The sequence below is a fragment of the Miscanthus floridulus genome, chromosome 8 (assembly GCF_019320115.1).
Source record: "Miscanthus floridulus cultivar M001 chromosome 8, ASM1932011v1, whole genome shotgun sequence".
NCBI classification, from domain to species: Eukaryota; Viridiplantae; Streptophyta; class Magnoliopsida; order Poales; family Poaceae; genus Miscanthus; species Miscanthus floridulus.
Window position 1 is genome coordinate 209,539,557 of NC_089587.1, and position 19,583 is coordinate 209,559,139.

The window sequence follows — 19,583 nt, forward strand, 5'->3', positions numbered from 1 at the left end:
GGCACGAAGAAGACGCAAAACGGCGGTGGAGCTTTGAATGAAGTGGGCAGTGCGATGAGCAGTTGGAGGAGAAGCTAGCAGTGCAGTGGATTGAAAAATGGCAAGCTATGGTTGTGCGGCATGTCGTCTACGCAGACCACCTCGGTCTTATGGAGCAGGCGGAGCGACGAATCCAAAATTGGAGCACAGTGAGATGCTACGATCGGCGAGGTGGTGTCAATCGAGCAGCTGGCTGTCTAGCGGAGCCACGGACGCAACGAATTTCATTAACGCGCTACGGTCATGGCGAATTTAAAACGAGAGGTCCCGTCGGTCATGGCGACAGCAGAGACAGTGGCGTTGGCACATCCATGGTCATTAACGCAAGGTACGCGTGCACATGACGACGGGAAACATTGAGACGTGCCCAGGCGACTGTCCACGCGGTCGACCCACGCGAGTGCAGAGCTGATAGGACTCGTGCGCAGTGCACAAGCGTGCGGTGGTAGGCAACCGAGGCAACAGAAGTGACCGCGGCCAGTCCAACATAGTTCGACATAGGTGACGTGCACGGTTACGCGTCGAATTCAATTCCGAGCTACCTGTTTCATTGTCGACTACTGAGTACGTACTACAAATTTTATTAAAGTTCACATACACGATCTACATCATTTTTATTTAATAAAAATCCGTTTAGAATACTAAACAATATAAAGCCACATGAAACTTAACATTTATTTCCCGTTTCGGATGAACGTTTCAAATGTCGTATATCGACTTATACTCCAAATCACACACATGTACAAACAAGCATGAGGCTAATGCAGTGTTTTAGCAAAAACATTACAATATAACATCGAGGGTGTTACAAATCTATCCCCCCTAAAATAAAATCTCGACCCGAGATTTCATGTGCCTAGTGTGAGAAAGAGATAGGGAGTACATTTGGCGCAACACTAACTATCCGACCCAGAGAGGAGATGGGGGTAATGCTTTGTTAAGTAGCTCTCTTGCTCCCAGGTGGCTTCGTCCTCTGAATGGTTTTGCCATTGCACCTTGTAAAACTTTATCACCCTGTTCCTGGTCACTCTCTCCTTCTCATCCAAGATTTTTATAGGATGCTCCACATAAGACAGATCAGGTTGGAGCGGAAGTCCTTCTATTTCCACAGATTCTTCAGGAACTCATAGGCATTTCTTTAGTTGCGAGACGTGAAATACATTGTGAACTGCCGAGAGAATTTCCAGGAGTTGGAGACGATAAGCAACGGGACCACACTGCTGCAACACCTTGTATGAACCCACATACCGAGGGGCTAACTTGCCATGGACACCAAACCGATGTACCCCTCTCATAGGAGATACCTTGAGATACACAAAATCTCCAGTTGCAAATTCCAAAGGTCTTCTTCGCTTGTCTGCGTAAGCCTTCTGTCGACTCTGAGCTGACTTCAAGTGTTCACGAATTATATTTACTTTCTCTCGAGCCCCCTTTATGAAATCAGGCCTAAAGTACCCACGGTCTCCTACTTCAACCCAGTTTAGTGGCGTCCTACATTTCTGTCCATATAAAGCTTCATATGGCGCCATGCGGATACTCTCCTGATAACTGTTATTATAAGAAAATTCTGCCAGCTTTAAACAATGATCCCACTTCTCAGGAAAAGAGATGGTACAAGCCCGCAGCATATCCTCGAGCACCTGGTTCACCCTTTCAGTTTGACCATCAGTCTGTGGGTGGTATGCCGAGCTTCTGAGAAGACGAGTACCCAAACACTCCTAGAGTTTCTCCCAGAAACGAGAGACAAAAACTGACCCTCTATCAGAGATGATGGTGAGAGGAACTCCATGTAGGGTCACAATCCGATCAAAGTATAACTCAGCATACTTCTTTGCATTGTATCTAGTGTCCACCGGAAGGAAGTGGGCAGACTTGGTGAGACGGTCCACAATGACCCAAATAGAATCAAAGCCAGAGGAGGTGCGGGGTAAACCCACAATGAAATCTAGGGAAATATCCTCCCATTTCCAAACAGGAATGGGCAAGGGCTGCAGATATCCAGGAGTACGCATATGATCTGCCTTGATTCTACCACAAGTGTCATACTCTGCAACGAACTGGGTGATATCTTGCTTTATGTAAGACCACCAGTACAGTTGGCATAGATCATGGTACATCTTGTTGCTACCAGGGTGAATAGACAGCTTGGAATGATGGGCTTCCTTTAGAATCTTTCTTTTCAGCTCCTCATTAGATGGAACCACCAGTCTATTCTTATATCTCACGACTCCTAGCTCATCAATGCTAAAATGAGGTCCACGCCCTTTACCTAGCAACTTCTTGATGTGAGGAATCTCTTCGGGGTCTTCCTTTTGTTCCCGAATAATTTGCTCCAGCAACTCTGAGGTCAATGCAATCTGAGCTAGCATCTCTGTGTGGTGAAGTGACAAGGGTATTTCCTCAACCTGATGCGACTTATGACTTAAGGCATCAGCTACCACGTTGGCTTTTCCTGGATGATAGTGGACTTCCAAATTATAATCCTTGATCAACTCTAACCATCTCCTTTGTCTCATGTTCAACTCAGACTAAGTGAAAATATACTTAAGGCTCTTGTGGTCAGTGAAGATGTGCACTTTGTTGCCCAACAAATAATGCCTCCAAATCTTCAGAGAGTGAACTACAGCAGCTAGCTCTAAATCATGGGTAGGGTAGTTCACCTCGTGCTTCTTCAGTTGGCGCGAAGCATAAGCTATCACACGCCCCTCTTGCATAAGCACACACCCCAAACCTGTCTTCGAGGCATCATAGTAAACATCAAAGGGCCTCTCAATATCAGGTTGAGCCAATACAGGAGCAGTGGTCAGAAAAGTCTTCAGGGACTGAAAAGCTTCTTCACAAGCTGGACTCCAAACAAACTTAGCTTCTTTCTGGAGTAGCTTAGTCATGGGCTAGGCTATCTTGGAGAAATCAGGGATGAAACATCGATAGTATCCAGCTAGCCCAAGGAACTGATGGATCTGGTGTACAGACCTAGGAGACTTCCAATCTAATACATCTTGCACCTTGCTAGGATCTACAGAAACGCCTTCAGGTGTCAACACATATCCCAAAAACTGCACTCGATCTAACCAAAACTCGCACTTGCTAAACTTAGCATACAGCTGGTGCTCCCTTAGCCGAGTCAGTATTATGCGGAGGTGACGAGCATGCTCTTCCTCATTCTTGGAATAGATTAAGATGTCATCAATGAAAACTACCACAAACTTATCTAGCTCCGGCATGAAAACTAAGTTCATCAGGTACATGAAGAAAGCCGGGGCATTGGTGAGACCGAAAGACATCACTAGGTACTCATACAACCCATACCTAGTAGAGAAAGCTGTCCTTGGTATATCCTGTGGCCTGATCTTGATCTGATGGTAGCCCGATCGGAGATCTATCTTCGAGAACACCATGGCACCAGCTAACTGATCAAACAAAGTATCTATGCGGGGCAAGGGATACTTGTTCTTAACTGTTACCGCATTGAGAGGGCAGTAATCCACACACATCTGCAGAGTACCATCCTTCTTCTTCACGAAAATTGCAGGGCAACCCCAAGGTGAAGAACTTGGGCGGATGAAACCCTTGTCCATCAACTCCTCCAGTTGTTTCTTCATTTCTGCCAGTTCTCTCGGAGCCATGCGGTACGGACGCCTAGAGATAGGAGCAGTACCAGGCTCAAGCTCAATGGAGAATTCTACCTCACGGTCAGGTGGCAATCCAGGAAGATCTTCAGGGAAAACATCTGGGAACTCACATACTACTGGAATGGAGGTAAGATCAGGAACGGCTTCAGCATGGGCAGCAACAGGTAAGACCGGTTCTGAGGGTATGATGAGAGACATCATATCCTCAGAAGACGGAAGCCGTAACTCTACACTTCTTCTCTTCATATCCAATACTACCCCATACGCCCGCAACCAGTTCATTCCAAGAATAACATCAATGCCTTGCCCAGGCATTATCATGAACTGTAGACGATAAGTGTGGGTGGCTAATACCAAACTTACTGTATCCGTGCGGGTATTGATGAACATCTGAGAGCCCGCAGTACGGATCTTATAGGCATACGGTATAGCCACAAGTGATAAGTTGTGCCGCTCTACAAACCCCATGCTCATAAAGGAATGCGATGCACCAGAATCAAACAACACCAAAGCTGGATGGGATTCGATGGTAAACATACCAGCCATAACTGTTTCCTGATGCACAACCTGCTGAGCATCCGTGAAGTGCACTTGACCAGATCTGCTGGGCACCTTCCTCTTGATGAAAGTCCTCTTAATCAGCCTGGAATTTGCAGATGGCTGAGATGGCTGAGATGGCTGAGCTGTCTGCTGCTGAGGACACTCCCTGGCATAGTGGCCCTCCTTGCCACACTTGAAACAAGCACCAGGCTTGTTCTCGAATCCCTGACGAGGTGGGACCTGCTGTCCCTGAGTCTGCTGGGGCTGCACCTGCTGCTGAGGTGCCTTGTACTGAGTAGCAGAAGTATGTGATGTCTGCTAGGGTGACCGGAACAGAGGCCCGCCGGATGGTTGATAGGGCCCCCGCCTAACAATTTGCACCTTCTGAGTATGAGGGTGGCTGGAGGATCCAGCTGCCACCCTCCTCCACTTCCAATCCGCCTGAGATGCTCGCTGAAAACCCTCAAGAGCAATGGCGGCGTTCATCAGAGCCCCAAAGGTCTGATAGTTCCCCAGGTATAGTTTCTCCTGAAGAGCAGGAGTGAGACCGCGAAAGAAGCGATCCTTCTTTTTGTCATCCATGTCCACCTGACTACCAGCATACTGAGCCAAGTGGTTAAACTGGGTCACATACTCCATTACCGTCCTGCTCCCCTGACGCAGCTCCATGAACTCGGTCACCTTCTGGTGGATAACACCAGCAGGTATGAAGAACTCGCGGAAGGCGATGGAGAACTCCTGCCACGTTGCCGGGTGATCCGGCAGCTCCGCGGCCTAGAAAGTCTCCCACCAGGCACCTGCGGACCCCAAAAGCTGCTGGGACGCAAAGTGCACCTTCTGCTCGTTGGCCACTCCAAGCAGCCGAAACTTCTGCTCCAGTGTGCGAAGCCAGTGCTCCGCCTCCAACGGATCGTCCGATGGTGTGAACGTGGGCGAGTGGGTCTTGAGGAAGTCCTGGTAAGAGGACTGTCCCTCAGGACGGCGAGCACCACCCCCATTCCCACCGTTGCCTCTGGGGCCTCCACGGGCGAGACCTGCGACGGCCTGTGCCATAATCTCCATGGCACGAGCTGTCTCCTGACGAGCAGCGTCTGACTCCTGACGAGCAGCCAACAACTCCACCATGGCCTCCGCGGCGGACAACGGCGGAGGCGGTGGCGGCGGCGGGAAAGGATGAGGAACCAAAGGTGGAACCTCCCGAGCTCCCTCGTCGTCATGCTCAAAGGCCCGAGTACTATCACCATGGCCCTCGTTGGCCGCTCCCGAACTGGTGCTCCCATGTCCGGACCTCAGATTCATCTATAAGAGAGACGAACCAACCATTAGGACACCTTCCTGATCAGGATCCAGAGATTAAAGAAATGGCAGCACATTTATTAAAGCATTCATTAAGTTAGTTCTACCAATTTACTACTTTCGTTATACGTGAAGGGGGATTCCTAGTTCAAGTAAGATGCTATTATATGACGCATGCTTCGACCTATACGTTCACTCAAGCCGGAATATAGTGGAGTTCGTAACATTTTCGGCACATCGCACACTCACTTTCCGTATACTAAGTGATTTCTTACGCAACGTAAGTTAGTGTACCTGCAGAAAATTGATTAGATAAAACCAGTGCCGCTATCCTAGATACACCATATAGCTAGGGCTTATACTTATATTACTTAACTTAATCGCATCCTACTTTTCGCAAAACTTTTGTTGGTCGAACTTTTAGTTTTGTAAAAGAGTGAGGAACTCATGACCATTATTGGCTCTGGTACCAACTGTGGTAGAACCACCTAGAATAGCGTACTTACGGAGGCGCTCGTCTTCCACCAGACACTAAGCACCCCGAAAGCCACTACCACGAGCGGTATCCGTCGGACACACCCAGAGGGAGAGCCCAAAAGATCCACATTTTCCCCCAAGGATCCAATAATAAAAATGAGTTACAACACAAGTCCATCTCATACATTAGAGTTTCTGAAAAGTACATTATTACAATACCAAATAAAGAGTTTGGAATGATAAACAGCGGAATATTAAAAGATAACATCTAGCGATAAGATAACGAGGAGTCCGTCTAAGCCCACCAGATGGATCCTCCACACAAGACACTCCTCAAGCGTCACCTGCAACAGGGGTAAATAAACCCTGAGTACACAATGTACTCGCAAGACTTATCCAATCAGTGGGAATACTTTCCCGACTCCAAGGAATATGCTAGGCTTTATGGTTGCTGGTTCTCTTTAGCCAAAAGCAGAACTAATAGTGGGTCCTTATTGATACATTATTATCATCAGCCGTATTAAGTTTTTATCTAGTCAATCTATATAAGCACCTGTGCTACTTTCAAGCAAGAGTTGAGCAATCGTTACTGTTCCTTCTCCTTTTCCACTTCCAGTTCTTACTACGGTGCTAAACCGCAGACAAGCCGTACCGGATAACCCGGCGATTCGCGAATCAATGTACCCAGCTGGGTGCCCCGAAGACACACGCCCCGCTTGTACCCTAGGCATAAGCAGGACTAACCCACCACTCTCCTGTCCCGGGTGTCCAGGTCCCCGTCCAAACTTGGACTCCAAGCCCCCGCCTCTGAATCCCGGACTCAGTGCGGCGCAAGGACCTCCACCACCTCCTCTTCCCATCAGTCGGTCCGGAAAGAGCCGGATCCGCGACAAGAGAGCAGCAAGTCTTCCCTGCGCCCATACCCAAGTATGTGCTCGGGACAATAGTCTGTGACTTGCCTAGAGTCATATGCAACGACCGGTCCTTAATCGACACAGACAGGGAAAAAGTGTAACCGAGCTATGCCCTGTTGGCCGCAGGACACAACCCCTCACACCCACCAGTACCAAATCCACATCCCTGTCCGGTCACCATTTTTCCTTTCCATTATTTCATCATGATATCATAGTGTAATCACCTATTTGCGAGTAACGGCAGGTTACTCACGCTACCGACATCCTGAGCATAGCAGCTACTCGACCTGCACTAGTAGGACTCATGGTGGATATATCTATGCATGTAGTTTCCATAAAATGCCTGTAACGTAAATGCATATCATATAAATATATTCAGTGATCATTTAAAAATAGGGGTTATGCACCGGGGCTTGCCTTGAGCAGGTGCCGGGTCAGCAAAGTCAGCACCAACAGGCTCCTGGGCTTCCTCCTGTGCGAAGATCTCCTCCTCGTACTCCTCGATCACCTCGTCGTACTCCGGCTCGACGACGGGCACGAAGTCTACCAGCTCGTGATCTACATGCATGAAATGATGATGCAATGCTTAGGAATATAACAACAGCAGCTCTTAAAATAAAAGTACATTGATTTAGCTACTAAGCTATGGATATCGACCACGGTACTAGGCTACCTATTGTCACCGATAACCATTTCGAAGTATCATTATTGTTATAGCAACTACAGCTATTCTTACCCCTAATGCTAGTTTACGCTATATACGATAAAGCAAAGGCAATAGCTACTCTATCTAACAACTCGTTCTAAGGCTATAAAATTTACAGCAAGTACACGATATCCTAGTGAACCTACTGTAAAATTTTCAAAGATAAAACTATTACCGCTTTGCCACAATAATTCCTACAATTATTAATCTATATAATGCTAAGCTTGCTAATTAAAATTTATGAACCTATCATCATAATAGCTAACTGCAATCTAACTGTACTAATAAGTAGATTGTATTTTTGCGAACCTAACGAACCTGGTTTCACTATTTTTGGACAACCATGCAATCTACTACTAATTATCGAAGTTTAGCTTGAAACTAAATTGAATAATCATTTCTATGCTTCTGGATCTTAAGAAAACGAATTCAAATTCGCGGCCCACAGCGGCTCGGCGCAGCCCAGCAGCGCCAGCGCGGGCAGCGGCCTAGCAGGCGCGAGCGCAGTCGTGGCCCAGCGCGGGCACGGCCCAGCAGCGCGCGGCGCGTGGGCGCGGCCCAGCACGGCAGACGCGCGCGTGACGCGGGCAGGCACGCGGGCGCGACAGCAGCGGCAGCGGGCCGAGCGCGCGCGGCAGGCCGGCCCACGGCGGGGGCGCGGCACCAGCGCGAGCAGCGGCAGCGGCAGCGCAGCGGCAGCGGGCCGAGCGTGCGCGGCAGGCCGGCCCACAGCGGGGGCGCGGCACCAGCGCGAGAGCAGGCGCGCGACAGCAGCAGCGCGGCCCAGCCAGCGGCAGCGGGCCACAGTGGCGTATTTCAACGTATTACAGCTTTATTTTCCTACATGAAAAGCGGCCACAAACACGTGTGACGTAGGGGTGACGCCATGATGATGTCAGCAAGCTAAGATAAACAGTAGCGCACCGCCGGTCGCCTACTACTCTGCTCGGGCGAGGTTCCGCCGGCCACGAAGAAGACGCAAAACGGCGGTGGAGCTTTGAATGAAGTGGGCAGTGCGATGAGCAGCTGGAGGAGAAGCTAGCAGTGCAGTGGATTGAAAAATGGCAAGCTATGGTTGTGCGGCATGTCGTCTACGCAGACCACCTCGGTCTTATGGAGCAGGCGGAGCGACGAATCCAAAATTGGAGCACAGTGAGACGCTACGATCGGCGAGGTGGTGTCAATCGAGCAGCTGGCTGTCTAGCGGAGCCGCGGACGCGACGAATTTCATTAACGTGCTACGGTCATGGCGAATTTAAAACGAGAGGTCCCGTCGGTCATGGCGACAGCAGAGACAGTGGCGTTGGCACATCCACAGTCATTAACGCAAGGTACGCGTGCACATGACGACGGGAAACATTGAGACGTGCCCAGGCGACTGTCCGCGCGGTCGACCCACGCGAGTGCAGAGCTGATAGGACTCGTGTGCAGTGCACAAGCGTGCGGTGGCAGGCAACCGAGGCAACAGAAGTGACCGCGGCCAGTCCAACATAGTTCGACATAGGTGACGTGCACGGTTACGCGTCGAATTCAATTCCGAGCTACCTGTTTCATTGTCGACTACTGAGTACGTACTACAAATTTTATTAAAGTTCACATACACGATCTACAACATTTTTATTTAATAAAAATCCGTTTAGAATACTAAACAATATAAAGCGACATGAAACTTAACATTTATTTCCCGTTTCGGATGAACGTTTCAAATGCCGTATATCGACTTATACTCCAAATCACACACATGTACAAACAAGCATGAGGCTAATGCAATGTTTTAGCAAAAACATTACAATATAACACCGAGGGTGTTACACCCTGCCACGTCACCGGTCAGCGCCCCGGTCGTCGTCACGTCATCCCTTTCGCCGTGCCACTATTCATGGTGCGGCACATACGTTTCGCCGCGTCAGGAAAATAGGCACGGGTAAAAGTGTTAGTTTTGGAAGAAAAAAATAAAACAGTGTTAGATTTAAAATTAGTTTATAAAAACTGTTAAAAATAAAAAAAAAAAATCGACACGGAAGGGGGCGACGGGAGAAACAGACCGAATGAATCGTTTTCTTTCCATCGCAACCAGTGGTAAGTGAGTAATTCTGAAGCTCAAAAACCAGTAAAAGCAGGGTAAAAACTCACATGGCTTTTAAACTCTTTAGTTGACTTTGGGCTTTTATAAAAATAAAAGTAAATTGGAAAGCCCAACCAGGCCCTAAAGCGCTTCTGGTCCTCCGAGCCATCAGATGCTCCGTATGTATACGATGTATAGTATATATATGTTCATTCATACTAGTAGTGCTGAGCTTGGTCCAACTACCAAGGAGTGGAGGCAGCGTATCAGTGCACTGCTGTCCGCTAACGAGAGCCCACGAGCCAAGGAGCGGCCAGCGACGTGTGCATCAATTCTGTTTTTTTCCATGCCAATTATATACTTTATATTTATATTTATATAAGAGCATATATTTTTCAGTCACCCTTTCTGTTTACCGAGATATGAGTTTCATTTTGTAGTATTTCTTTTTGTCTTTGTTTCTGTCGTTTCATTTTTCCTTTCAGTTTAATGAGTTGTGAGTTTCATTTTCAGTCATATATTTTTTATTTTTTTAGTTTCATATTGTAGTCACCCTTTTAAGTTTGAATGGTTTCCTAAATCCTGCATATTAGTTGCCTTACCTACAACGTATAAGTTGTTACAAAAGGATAACCATTATACACATAAGTTCACACAAAAGAATTTTGCCTCAGTTTTAGTTTTCAGTCAATTTTTTCATTATTTTTTAGTTTTACTTTTCAGTCATATTTTTTAATGTTTTTTTAGTCTTAGTTTTCAGTCATGTTTTTTTTTAGATTTTTTAGTTTCATTTTTCTTTCAAGTTTTTTTTATTTTTTTGTAAGTTTCAGATTTCGGTCATTCTTTTAGGTTCGAATGTCTTCCTAAATCTTGTATATTAGTTGCCGCACCTACAATATATAAGTTGTTATAAAAGGGTAGTCATTGCACATATAAGTTGCCACAAAAGAATTTGCACCCAGCTTTCAGTCAAGGTTTTTTTTCAGTTTTTTTTAGTTTCCGTTTTCAGTCATATTTTTTTTAATGTTTTTTAGTTTCTGTTCTCGGTTACCCTTTTATGTTTGAATGTATTACTAAATCATACATATTAGTCTCTCCAATTTTCAGCTAGTCATGTTTCCCGGCTTATATAATGGGTTTAATAATAAATTGTCCCTCTAATTGACAGCTTATGCAATGCTTGTTCTAATAATTTGCCCATAAGTTGCATCTTGTCTTGTTTTGTATCACTATCCTTATTTTTTAATAAATACCCCCAGTTGGTAGCAACCTGATTTTTTGTAATGTGTTTTATAATAGATTGTCCCTCTATTTGGCAACTTATGCAATATTTATTTTAATGATTTATTCCTCCAAGTTGCAACTTGTCTTGTTTTGGTCCGTTACTCTCTTTAGGGTTAGTACCTTTATGTAAATAATATAAAAAATTTATTATATTCATATGGTAACAATCGATGGGCATACTATGTAATGATTTTAGTATATTTTTGGTGTATCAACTTTAGTATTACATGATAGTAACTTCTTTGATAAATCTCCTAGCACGTATTTACACATAAATCGCTATTAAAATAAAATTTATCAAAACATATGCAACTAGGGTCTATTTTTGTTTGTCTCGTCACGTATAACACACCGATGCAGACGGAATTAAAAATGGATACAATGATTCTAAAGTTATAGCAATTGAAAGAAAATGCTTTGTTTTTTTTGTTTTGCGTCGGACGACGTCAGCGTAATAGCAGGCTGGTCCGAAGTGGGGTCTCGAGCGTGTCTGATTTCACGTGTGTTTGGGTAGCAGCGTGTGTCTATCTACCCTACTAATGCACCAAGTTTTCTTCGTTTGGTCCACCTAGAAAAACGTCCCCCGCTGAGATGGCCATCCTAAATGCACACCAATAATTGTACACACAAAATCAGCCACATCCGAATCAACCGCCCAGATCTACCCTTAATATTCTCTCTCATTACTCACGCACGATCCAACGATCAGCATATTTTGTATGGTATTCCTCCTCCCCCTCCATGCGTCACGGAAAAAGGAATATTGACGCGAGAAAAATTGACGCACGAGAAATCCGCGGCTCTTTCCACGCGGAGTCCGCCTCTGCTCGATCTCCTGCCTCCGCACCTACGAAGCCTCGCCGCAGCACGTCCGCGCCGCTGATAGGGTTCTAATTTTCTATTTTTCTATTTTTCAGTACTCCTCATCAGCGGAACCAGCGACAAACCCCAACCAAGAGGACTAACCTGGCAGCCGGCGTACTTTGTCAACAACATCGTCAACGGCAAGGCGTGGCCGTACCTTCGCGTGCGACGCCGCTGCTACGGCTTCTGCATCCTCATCGCCAGCAACGCGCGCATCTACCACCTGTCGCTCAGAACAGTCCCCGGGCGACCCCGGCGACAAGGCTTTGTCCACCGCCGTGATGAAGGACGTGATCGAGGTCGGCAACACCACGGAGACGGACACCTCGACCGTGCCGGCGACTTGTACAGGTTATTAGTATTTCCATCTGATCTCCGCCTTATCATTTCCTGCAACCTGAATGCCCGATTAGATTGCCATTTGCAACCTGAATGCACGATTCAGGTGAATTCCTCTAAATCTTTGTACTTGTCAATTTAAACTATGTTTGGTTCCTACCTTTATTAAATTTAATCTATGTTTAATTATGCTAATCTTTTAAATTTAAGTACATTATTTAATATTGCTTTGATCATATTAAGATAATGTCGAAATAGTAGAGGGTGAGGCAACAATCGAAGCCTCTAGCCAAGAAAGGCAGAACAAAGAGAATGCCGAAATAATAGTTCCGCCTACAGACAACACTCTTTCACCCTAACTTTTGTAGTGCTACCCTCAACTTTCTATCTGAGTTCTAATATTCCATTTTTTATTGACCTGAACAGGGAAGCTATTCATCAACTTGACAATGGGGACGCCAACAGATGGACGCACTGCCTTCAGCGATATAACAAACATCCAAACCCCATGTACGTGATTAACCAAATTAACATACATACAAACAACACCATGTATATATATGACACCACCATTCCGAACAGCTTGCACTGATGAAGATCGCAAGAGGGAGGAAAGAAATAGGAAACAACGGGAGTACCGCGCAAGGAGAAGGGCTTAACAAACTGACGAGGAAAGGGAGGAAATAAATAGGAAGGCACGTGAGTATCGTGCGCGGCGGAAGGCTGAATCAAGTGCACTTTCAAACCCACCGGATCAAACACGATCTTCGGGAGGTAACAATACGCTATTTAGAACGTGGCTACATCTCCTAGCTGCGCATCTTGTTTTTAATTATGCCCCTTGACAGCAATAGAAGGACAATATCCAAATACTAACACCGTTGGAGGAGGAAAGTTGACAACAAACGGGACAAATCCATCGACAGTTGTCCCGCCCTCGGCGGAAAGATTTCATCCTGCCGCAGCGGTGAATTTATGTGACAGGGAAGCTACAGGGACCTACTCTGGAATAAGGCTACACACACCCATTCCGACTGCGGCCTCAGCAATTTTGAGTGGTGCATCTTCGCTTCAACACAAAGAAAATGAAAACCCTCGTCGGTCTCCGGAATGGTTGCATCGAAATGATAATTACATCAGGAGTCATCAAATGTATGGAAATAATGCACGTCAGCAGTCTACTGAATTCCACCATGGTCCAGGTGAGTCAGCATTCTGATGACGGTTAGACATTTACATGGTACTTATTTTTTATGAATCTATTTTAATGAGTTAATAAATGCACTGAACAAACCTGAGCAGGGTCCAGTTCAAGTGGAGACAGGCTTTTCAGAAGAAGAGAGTGGTACAATAATATGGATGACTCTAAAAAACATGAAGTATTGACCAAAATGGCATTGTATACAAGGGATAATAGAAATAGTACACCTCCATCCATGCAGGCTACTCTAACCAATGCCCAACGGACAGGTTTGTACGGCACTGCTCTATTACACCCACCTTGGTCTAATAACCACAACTAACGTATGGTCCATGACCTACTGCAGGGCTACCACCGCCGCTCCAACGGTACAATGGGAACACCGATGAGGTACATGAATATGACAGTACCTTGTTTGAGCCAGCACACAATGAACAGCCTGATTCAGATGAAGAGGAAGGTGGGTTCCTTTTTAATATTAATCTAATTTAGAACACGGAAAAAGTACACTATAATATGAATCATTTTGGCTGACTGTGCAGTTCCTTACTTACAAGCGGAATACATGGAAGATCAGAGTGACGACGATGAAGCGAGGCAATTTCGCGGGGAAGGTACTTATGGAAATGTACTGAAGTACAGAATTAGTGTGTTTAAATAGTTTTACCATGTCCATTTGCATCTGATCCTTAATTTCCATGCAGATGAAGGATTCAAATCTTACCGTATACCTGGTCATACTGACACCGACGATCCTTACGACTACGTCTACAAGGATTTACCAGATCAGCACCACGTTTTGAGAAAGGTACCTGATTGCAGATATTGTGGGGCTATACGGTTCGAATATGAACCACCAGGATTTTGTTGCCGAAAGGGAAAGATTCATGTGCATATTCCTGAAGTGCCAGCTGAATTAAAGAGGTTATTTACTAGCCAGGTAGATGTCGATGCAAAATATTTTAGAAAACACATACGTTACTTCAACTCTCATTTCTCTTTCACGACCCTTGGGGTTACCTTGGATCGACGAGTTGCCACCGCAGCAGGCACTGGTATCTATACATTCCGGGTGCAAGGTTCTTGGTACCATCGTCTTGATCATTTGGTCCCGGGTTCCAAGGGCCCGCGACACATGCAGCTCTACTTTTACGATACGACAGATGTAGGGTTAACACACAGAACACGGAGATCTCCTGACCTCGACATAAACCTCATTAGAAATATTCTGATGATATTGGAGGACACTCCGTATGTTCAGACCTTCCAGCGGGTTGGAGCCATTCCAAATCTTGATAACTACGTCATTGAACTAAATACTAATGTCACACCTGACCAGCGGAGGTACGCGTCTAACACACTACAATATCCTCAGATATTGTAAGTACTACCTTAATAAGTATTCTAATTGTTCTTGTTTCGCTGATCCTTGTGCCTAAAAGGTACAATGCACCAACATCCTCCCAGATTGGTGCTATCTGGACCGAAGGAGATGACCCCCAAAGATGTTTTGATAGGAGTGTGCTTGTGTATGCAAGAGGAGACCGCCCAATGTATATCAAGGCATATCATGGTTGTTATGATCCATTGTCATATCCTTTCTTTAATCCTAGGGGTGAGACTGGTTGGAATAAATTTATGCCATATAGTGGATCATCAACCGTTCAAGCTACTACTGCTGAGGACGAGCCTACAGGTTTAATATCCTTGTATTATTATAAGAAATCAATTCAAACCTGTCTCCACTCGATACTCATTTTTTTCTAATAATTTGAAACCATACACAGATGATGCTGAACATGACGCTGACATACAGCAAGTTGAATACTTAAGTAGCCTTATGGAGGAAAATCAATCTGGAAAATTTGTGACTGCCCGAGAATACTATTGTTTCTTAATGCACGTTAGAAGGGGTCTTTTTAACATCTTGTTATTCGGAGGACGACTTTTCCAGCAGTGGGCTGTCGACATGTATATCAAGATAGAGTCTATGAGGCTTGATTGGTATTCTAACCCGGCAAACCAGAAACTCATACGGGCTGAACTATATCAGGTGAGGGAAATGCTCTCCATACAAATTTTTATTCCTGTACATTATATATATTAATTATTATATATATCGTATATATGTTCATCCAATTAAATAATCGTTCTAACTGTGTTTATTGCACTACTTCATGTAGGGCCTTGTTGATGTAGTTTCTAACGGAGAGACTAGAGCTTCGGAAGTTGGAAAGAGAATTGTGTTGCCGCGTTCTTTCCCGGGTGGTGATCGTGACATGATGCGGCGGTACCTTAACGCAATGGCCATTGTGCAACGTTTTGGCAGACCAGATTATTTCATCACAATGACATGCAATCCGCAATGGCAAGAGATCACAGAAAATCTTGAACCTGGTCAAGAGCCACAAGATAGACCAGACCTGGTTTCAAGAGTATACAGGGCCAAGTTACGATCATTGATGGATTTATTGACCAAGAAAAAATACTTTGGAGATGTTGCAGCATATGTGCATGTCACAGAATTTCAAAAAAGAGGCTTGCCCCATGAACACATCCTATTGATTATGAAATTAGGAAGTAAGTTGACAAACCCTGATGATTATGACAAGGTTATTTGTGCTGAGATACCAGACAAAGACAAGTATCCTGTGCTGCACGGACTTGTGATTAAGCATATGTTGCATGGACCGTGTGGAGTCTTGAATAGAAGGTGTCCTTGTATGGTTGATGGAGCATGTCAGTTTTAGTTTCCTCGTCAATTTTGTGATGCAACACGGCAGGGGAATGATTCATATCCTTTGTATAGGAGGAGAGACGATGGACATCGAGTGAAAATAAGAGGGGCTGAGTTAGACAACCGGTGGGTGGTTCCATACAATCCTGGACTCCTTATGAGGTATAATTGCCACATGAACATTGAAGCATGCGCAAGCATCAAAGCTTGTAAGTACCTATTTAAATATGTATACAAAGGCCACGACCGTGCTTCATTCTCAGTTGAACCTGCTGGAGTTATCAATGAGATCCATAGGTACCGGGATGCTAGATACATATCACCTCCTGAAGCTGTATATAGGATTTTTGGTTTTCATCTTTTTGGAGTATGTCCCTCTGTTTTGCAGCTCCAATTACATCTACCAAACATGCAATCTGTCACTATAGAGGAGTCTGAAAACCTAGAAGATGTCATCAATAAGCCATCTTCCACTATGACTACTCTCACGGAATATTTCAAGATGAATCATGCTGACAGTTATGCAAGGACATTATTATATAGGGAGTTCCCAGAACATTATCGGTGGATCCCCAAGCGCAAGGTCTGGCAGAGAAGGAAGACCAGGCTAGGACAGATTGGGAGGATTGTGTATGCGCACCCGGCAGAGGGGGAGAGATATTTCTTAAGAGTGCTTCTAAACCATGTAAGAGGTGCAACCTCGTATGAGGATTTAAGAACAGTGAATGGTATCACATACTCTACATTCAGAGAATCATGTGAAAAGAGAGGTCTCATTGAGACAGATAAGTCCCTTGATGACGCCTTGAGTGATGGTGCCACTTTTCAAATGCCAGCTGCACTACGGAGATTATTTGCAACTATTCTTGTATTTTGTGAGGCCACCAACGTACGTGAGCTATGGGAGAAGCACAAGGATTCATTGTCTGAGGATTATAAAAGAGACAATCCTAACTCAAGTGCTATCGAGCAAATGGTGCTGAGAGATATTAGAGAAATGATGCAGTCAATGGGCAAGGATATTGGAAAATTTGATCTTCCCAAGCTCAATGATGCAGGTAATTTTCATGCAAACGAAATTCTACTTTTAATAATTGTTTTTTTTCATAGCCTAATTAAAAATGTTGCATCAATGAAAACTGACGTTTTATTATTTTCTATCAAAAATAGTTGATTTTTCCAATGACATTATGAGAGAGGTCAGAGAGGAGCTTTCCATACATGTAGACCAAGAAGATTTAGATTTATATAAATCTCTTAACATGGAACAACGAGCAGGATTTGATGAAATCATACATCATGTGTTGAATAACAAGAGCCGAGTGTTCTTCGTTGATGGTCCAGGAGGAACAGGAAAAACATTCCTATACAAGGCAATTCTCGCGAGAGTGCGCTCGGAGGGATTAATAGGAATTGCTACTGCAACTTCTGGCATAGCAGCATCAATATTGCCTAGAGGGCAGACAGCACACTCCAGATTGAAAGTCCCAATTACACTGAAGGAGAATAGCACGTGCACCTTTTCAAAGCAGGACGGCCCCGCAGAGTTGCTCCGTAGGGCGTCCTTGATTATATGGGATGAAGCTGCTATGACAAGGCGTCAAGCGGTTGAGTGTCTTGATAGGTCTCTGCAAGATCTTATGAACTATTCTGTGCCATTTGGGGGTAAGATCATGGTGTTTGGAGGAGATTTTAGACAGGTGCTTCCAGTGGTTCCACGTGGAAATAGAGCACAAGTAACTGATGCGTCATTGCAAAGATCTTATTTGTGGGACAGTATAAGGAAGATAAGATTGACACGTAACATGAGGGCTCAAACTGACCCCTGGTTTTCAAGTTACCTACTTAGAATTGGTAATGGAACTGAAGAAACCATTGGAGAGGATTATGTTCGCCTACCGAAAGATATTGTGATTCCATATACTGGTGATAGTGACGATTCCATAAGCAGGCTCATTCAGCATGTTTTCCCATCACTTGAGGAAAATGCCAGATCAGCCAAATATATGAGCACACGTTCCATCCTTTCAACTAAAAATGAGCATGTTGATCAACTGAACTCAAAGATGATTGCCATGTTTCCAGGTGAGGAGAAGGTTTATCATAGCTTTGACTCTGTTGATGATGATTCAATAAACAACTACCCAATTGAGTTTCTGAACTCCATTACTCCAAATGGTCTCCCTCCCCATGTGCTCATATTAAAAACCAACTGTCCTATTATCCTACTACGCAATCTTGATCCTAACAATGGCTTGTGCAATGGAACAAGACTAATGGTTAGAGGATTGCAAGACAATGCAATTGATGCAGAAATCACTGGTGGGCAACATCAAGGAAAGAGGGTGTTCATAACTAGGATCCCTATGTCTCCATCCGATGATATTTCACTCCCTTTCAAGCTCAAGAGGAAACAATTCCCAATTAGGTTGAGTTTTGCAATGACCATCAACAAAGCGCAAGGGCAAACCATCCCAAATGTTGGGATCTATCTTCCAGAACCTGTGTTCTCACATGGACAACTATATGTTGCATTGTCGAGGGGTGTGTCAAGATCAACGACAAGAGTTTTGGTTAAACCAAAACAGGAATTGGATTCCACAAGGAACTTCACCAATAATATAGTTTTAACCAAGAATATTGTTTATAAAGAAGTCCTCAACTATTGATTAACGGTGGGTATACTCAAACGATTTTATTTTTGTGAATCACATTTTATTTCATTTTATGGGCATTAATATAAGTTCATTAGTGGTGTGTTAATATAAGTTCATTTTCGAATAATAATTGATGTTCTAATATCTGCATCCATTTGGTTATAGGAATAGGTTCCCATCCAGATTTGGAGCATTGGAGGCTTGGAGCGGATGCAGCCTTCTGTATCTCACCATCTTTCTTCGAATATGCATGTGGTTGCCATGGGTTTCCCTGTGTCCAATGACCGGTGTTCTGAAATGCTGCGGACATGAGTTGCATGTATTATGTTTAGGGTTCCAAACGATACATTGTTCATTGTCTTATAGCTTAACTTTTAGCATTTGGATATATTCAGTTATATCTAATGAATTACCATAAGAAATCGTGCCGTTATTAGAAGAACTGGTTGTGCTAGACACGGTGCAACTACCGTTATATTTCTCATGCAGTTTTTTCTCCTTGATGGATATGTAGAAAAATTTGAGTTATGAATTGTGAAAAAAATCATATTAGTATATCCCTTGCACAAACAACGTTTGGGCTAATAAGGCACATTGGCCAACGTGTTATACCTCCAATCGGCTTAGTTACTGTGTACATCAAAGGTACACGCGCTCGCCGCCGCCCAGCATCCAATCGATCCGTTGGGCATTGGTCCATCGCTAGCAGTACGCATGCAAGCTACCTCGTGCGGGCCGCCAAATGAGCCCGCAGACCAAGGGGCAGGATGTGGGCTGCCGCATATGCCCACACCGCTGCGCCAGAACAACCGCCGCGATGAATGCCGCCCGC

The 19,583-nt window shown here is 44.8% G+C and overlaps 1 protein-coding gene across 1 annotated transcript; it reads left to right on the top strand.

Annotated features, from left to right (window-relative positions):
• Positions 1 to 8,850: 8,850 nt before the first annotated feature.
• Positions 8,851 to 18,763, top strand: LOC136470570 (uncharacterized). The gene is made up of 15 exons (XM_066468372.1): positions 8,851 to 8,935; positions 11,871 to 12,168; positions 12,583 to 12,666; positions 13,297 to 13,358; positions 13,459 to 13,626; positions 13,704 to 13,817; positions 13,900 to 13,971; positions 14,062 to 14,165; positions 14,619 to 14,701; positions 14,800 to 14,886; positions 14,971 to 15,053; positions 15,145 to 15,410; positions 15,541 to 16,023; positions 16,483 to 17,152; positions 17,373 to 18,763. The coding sequence occupies exons 1-15, from the start codon at positions 8,851 to 8,853 to the stop codon at positions 18,761 to 18,763; spliced, it is 4,050 nt and encodes a 1,349-aa protein (XP_066324469.1).
• The last annotated feature ends 820 nt before the right edge of the window (positions 18,764 to 19,583 follow it).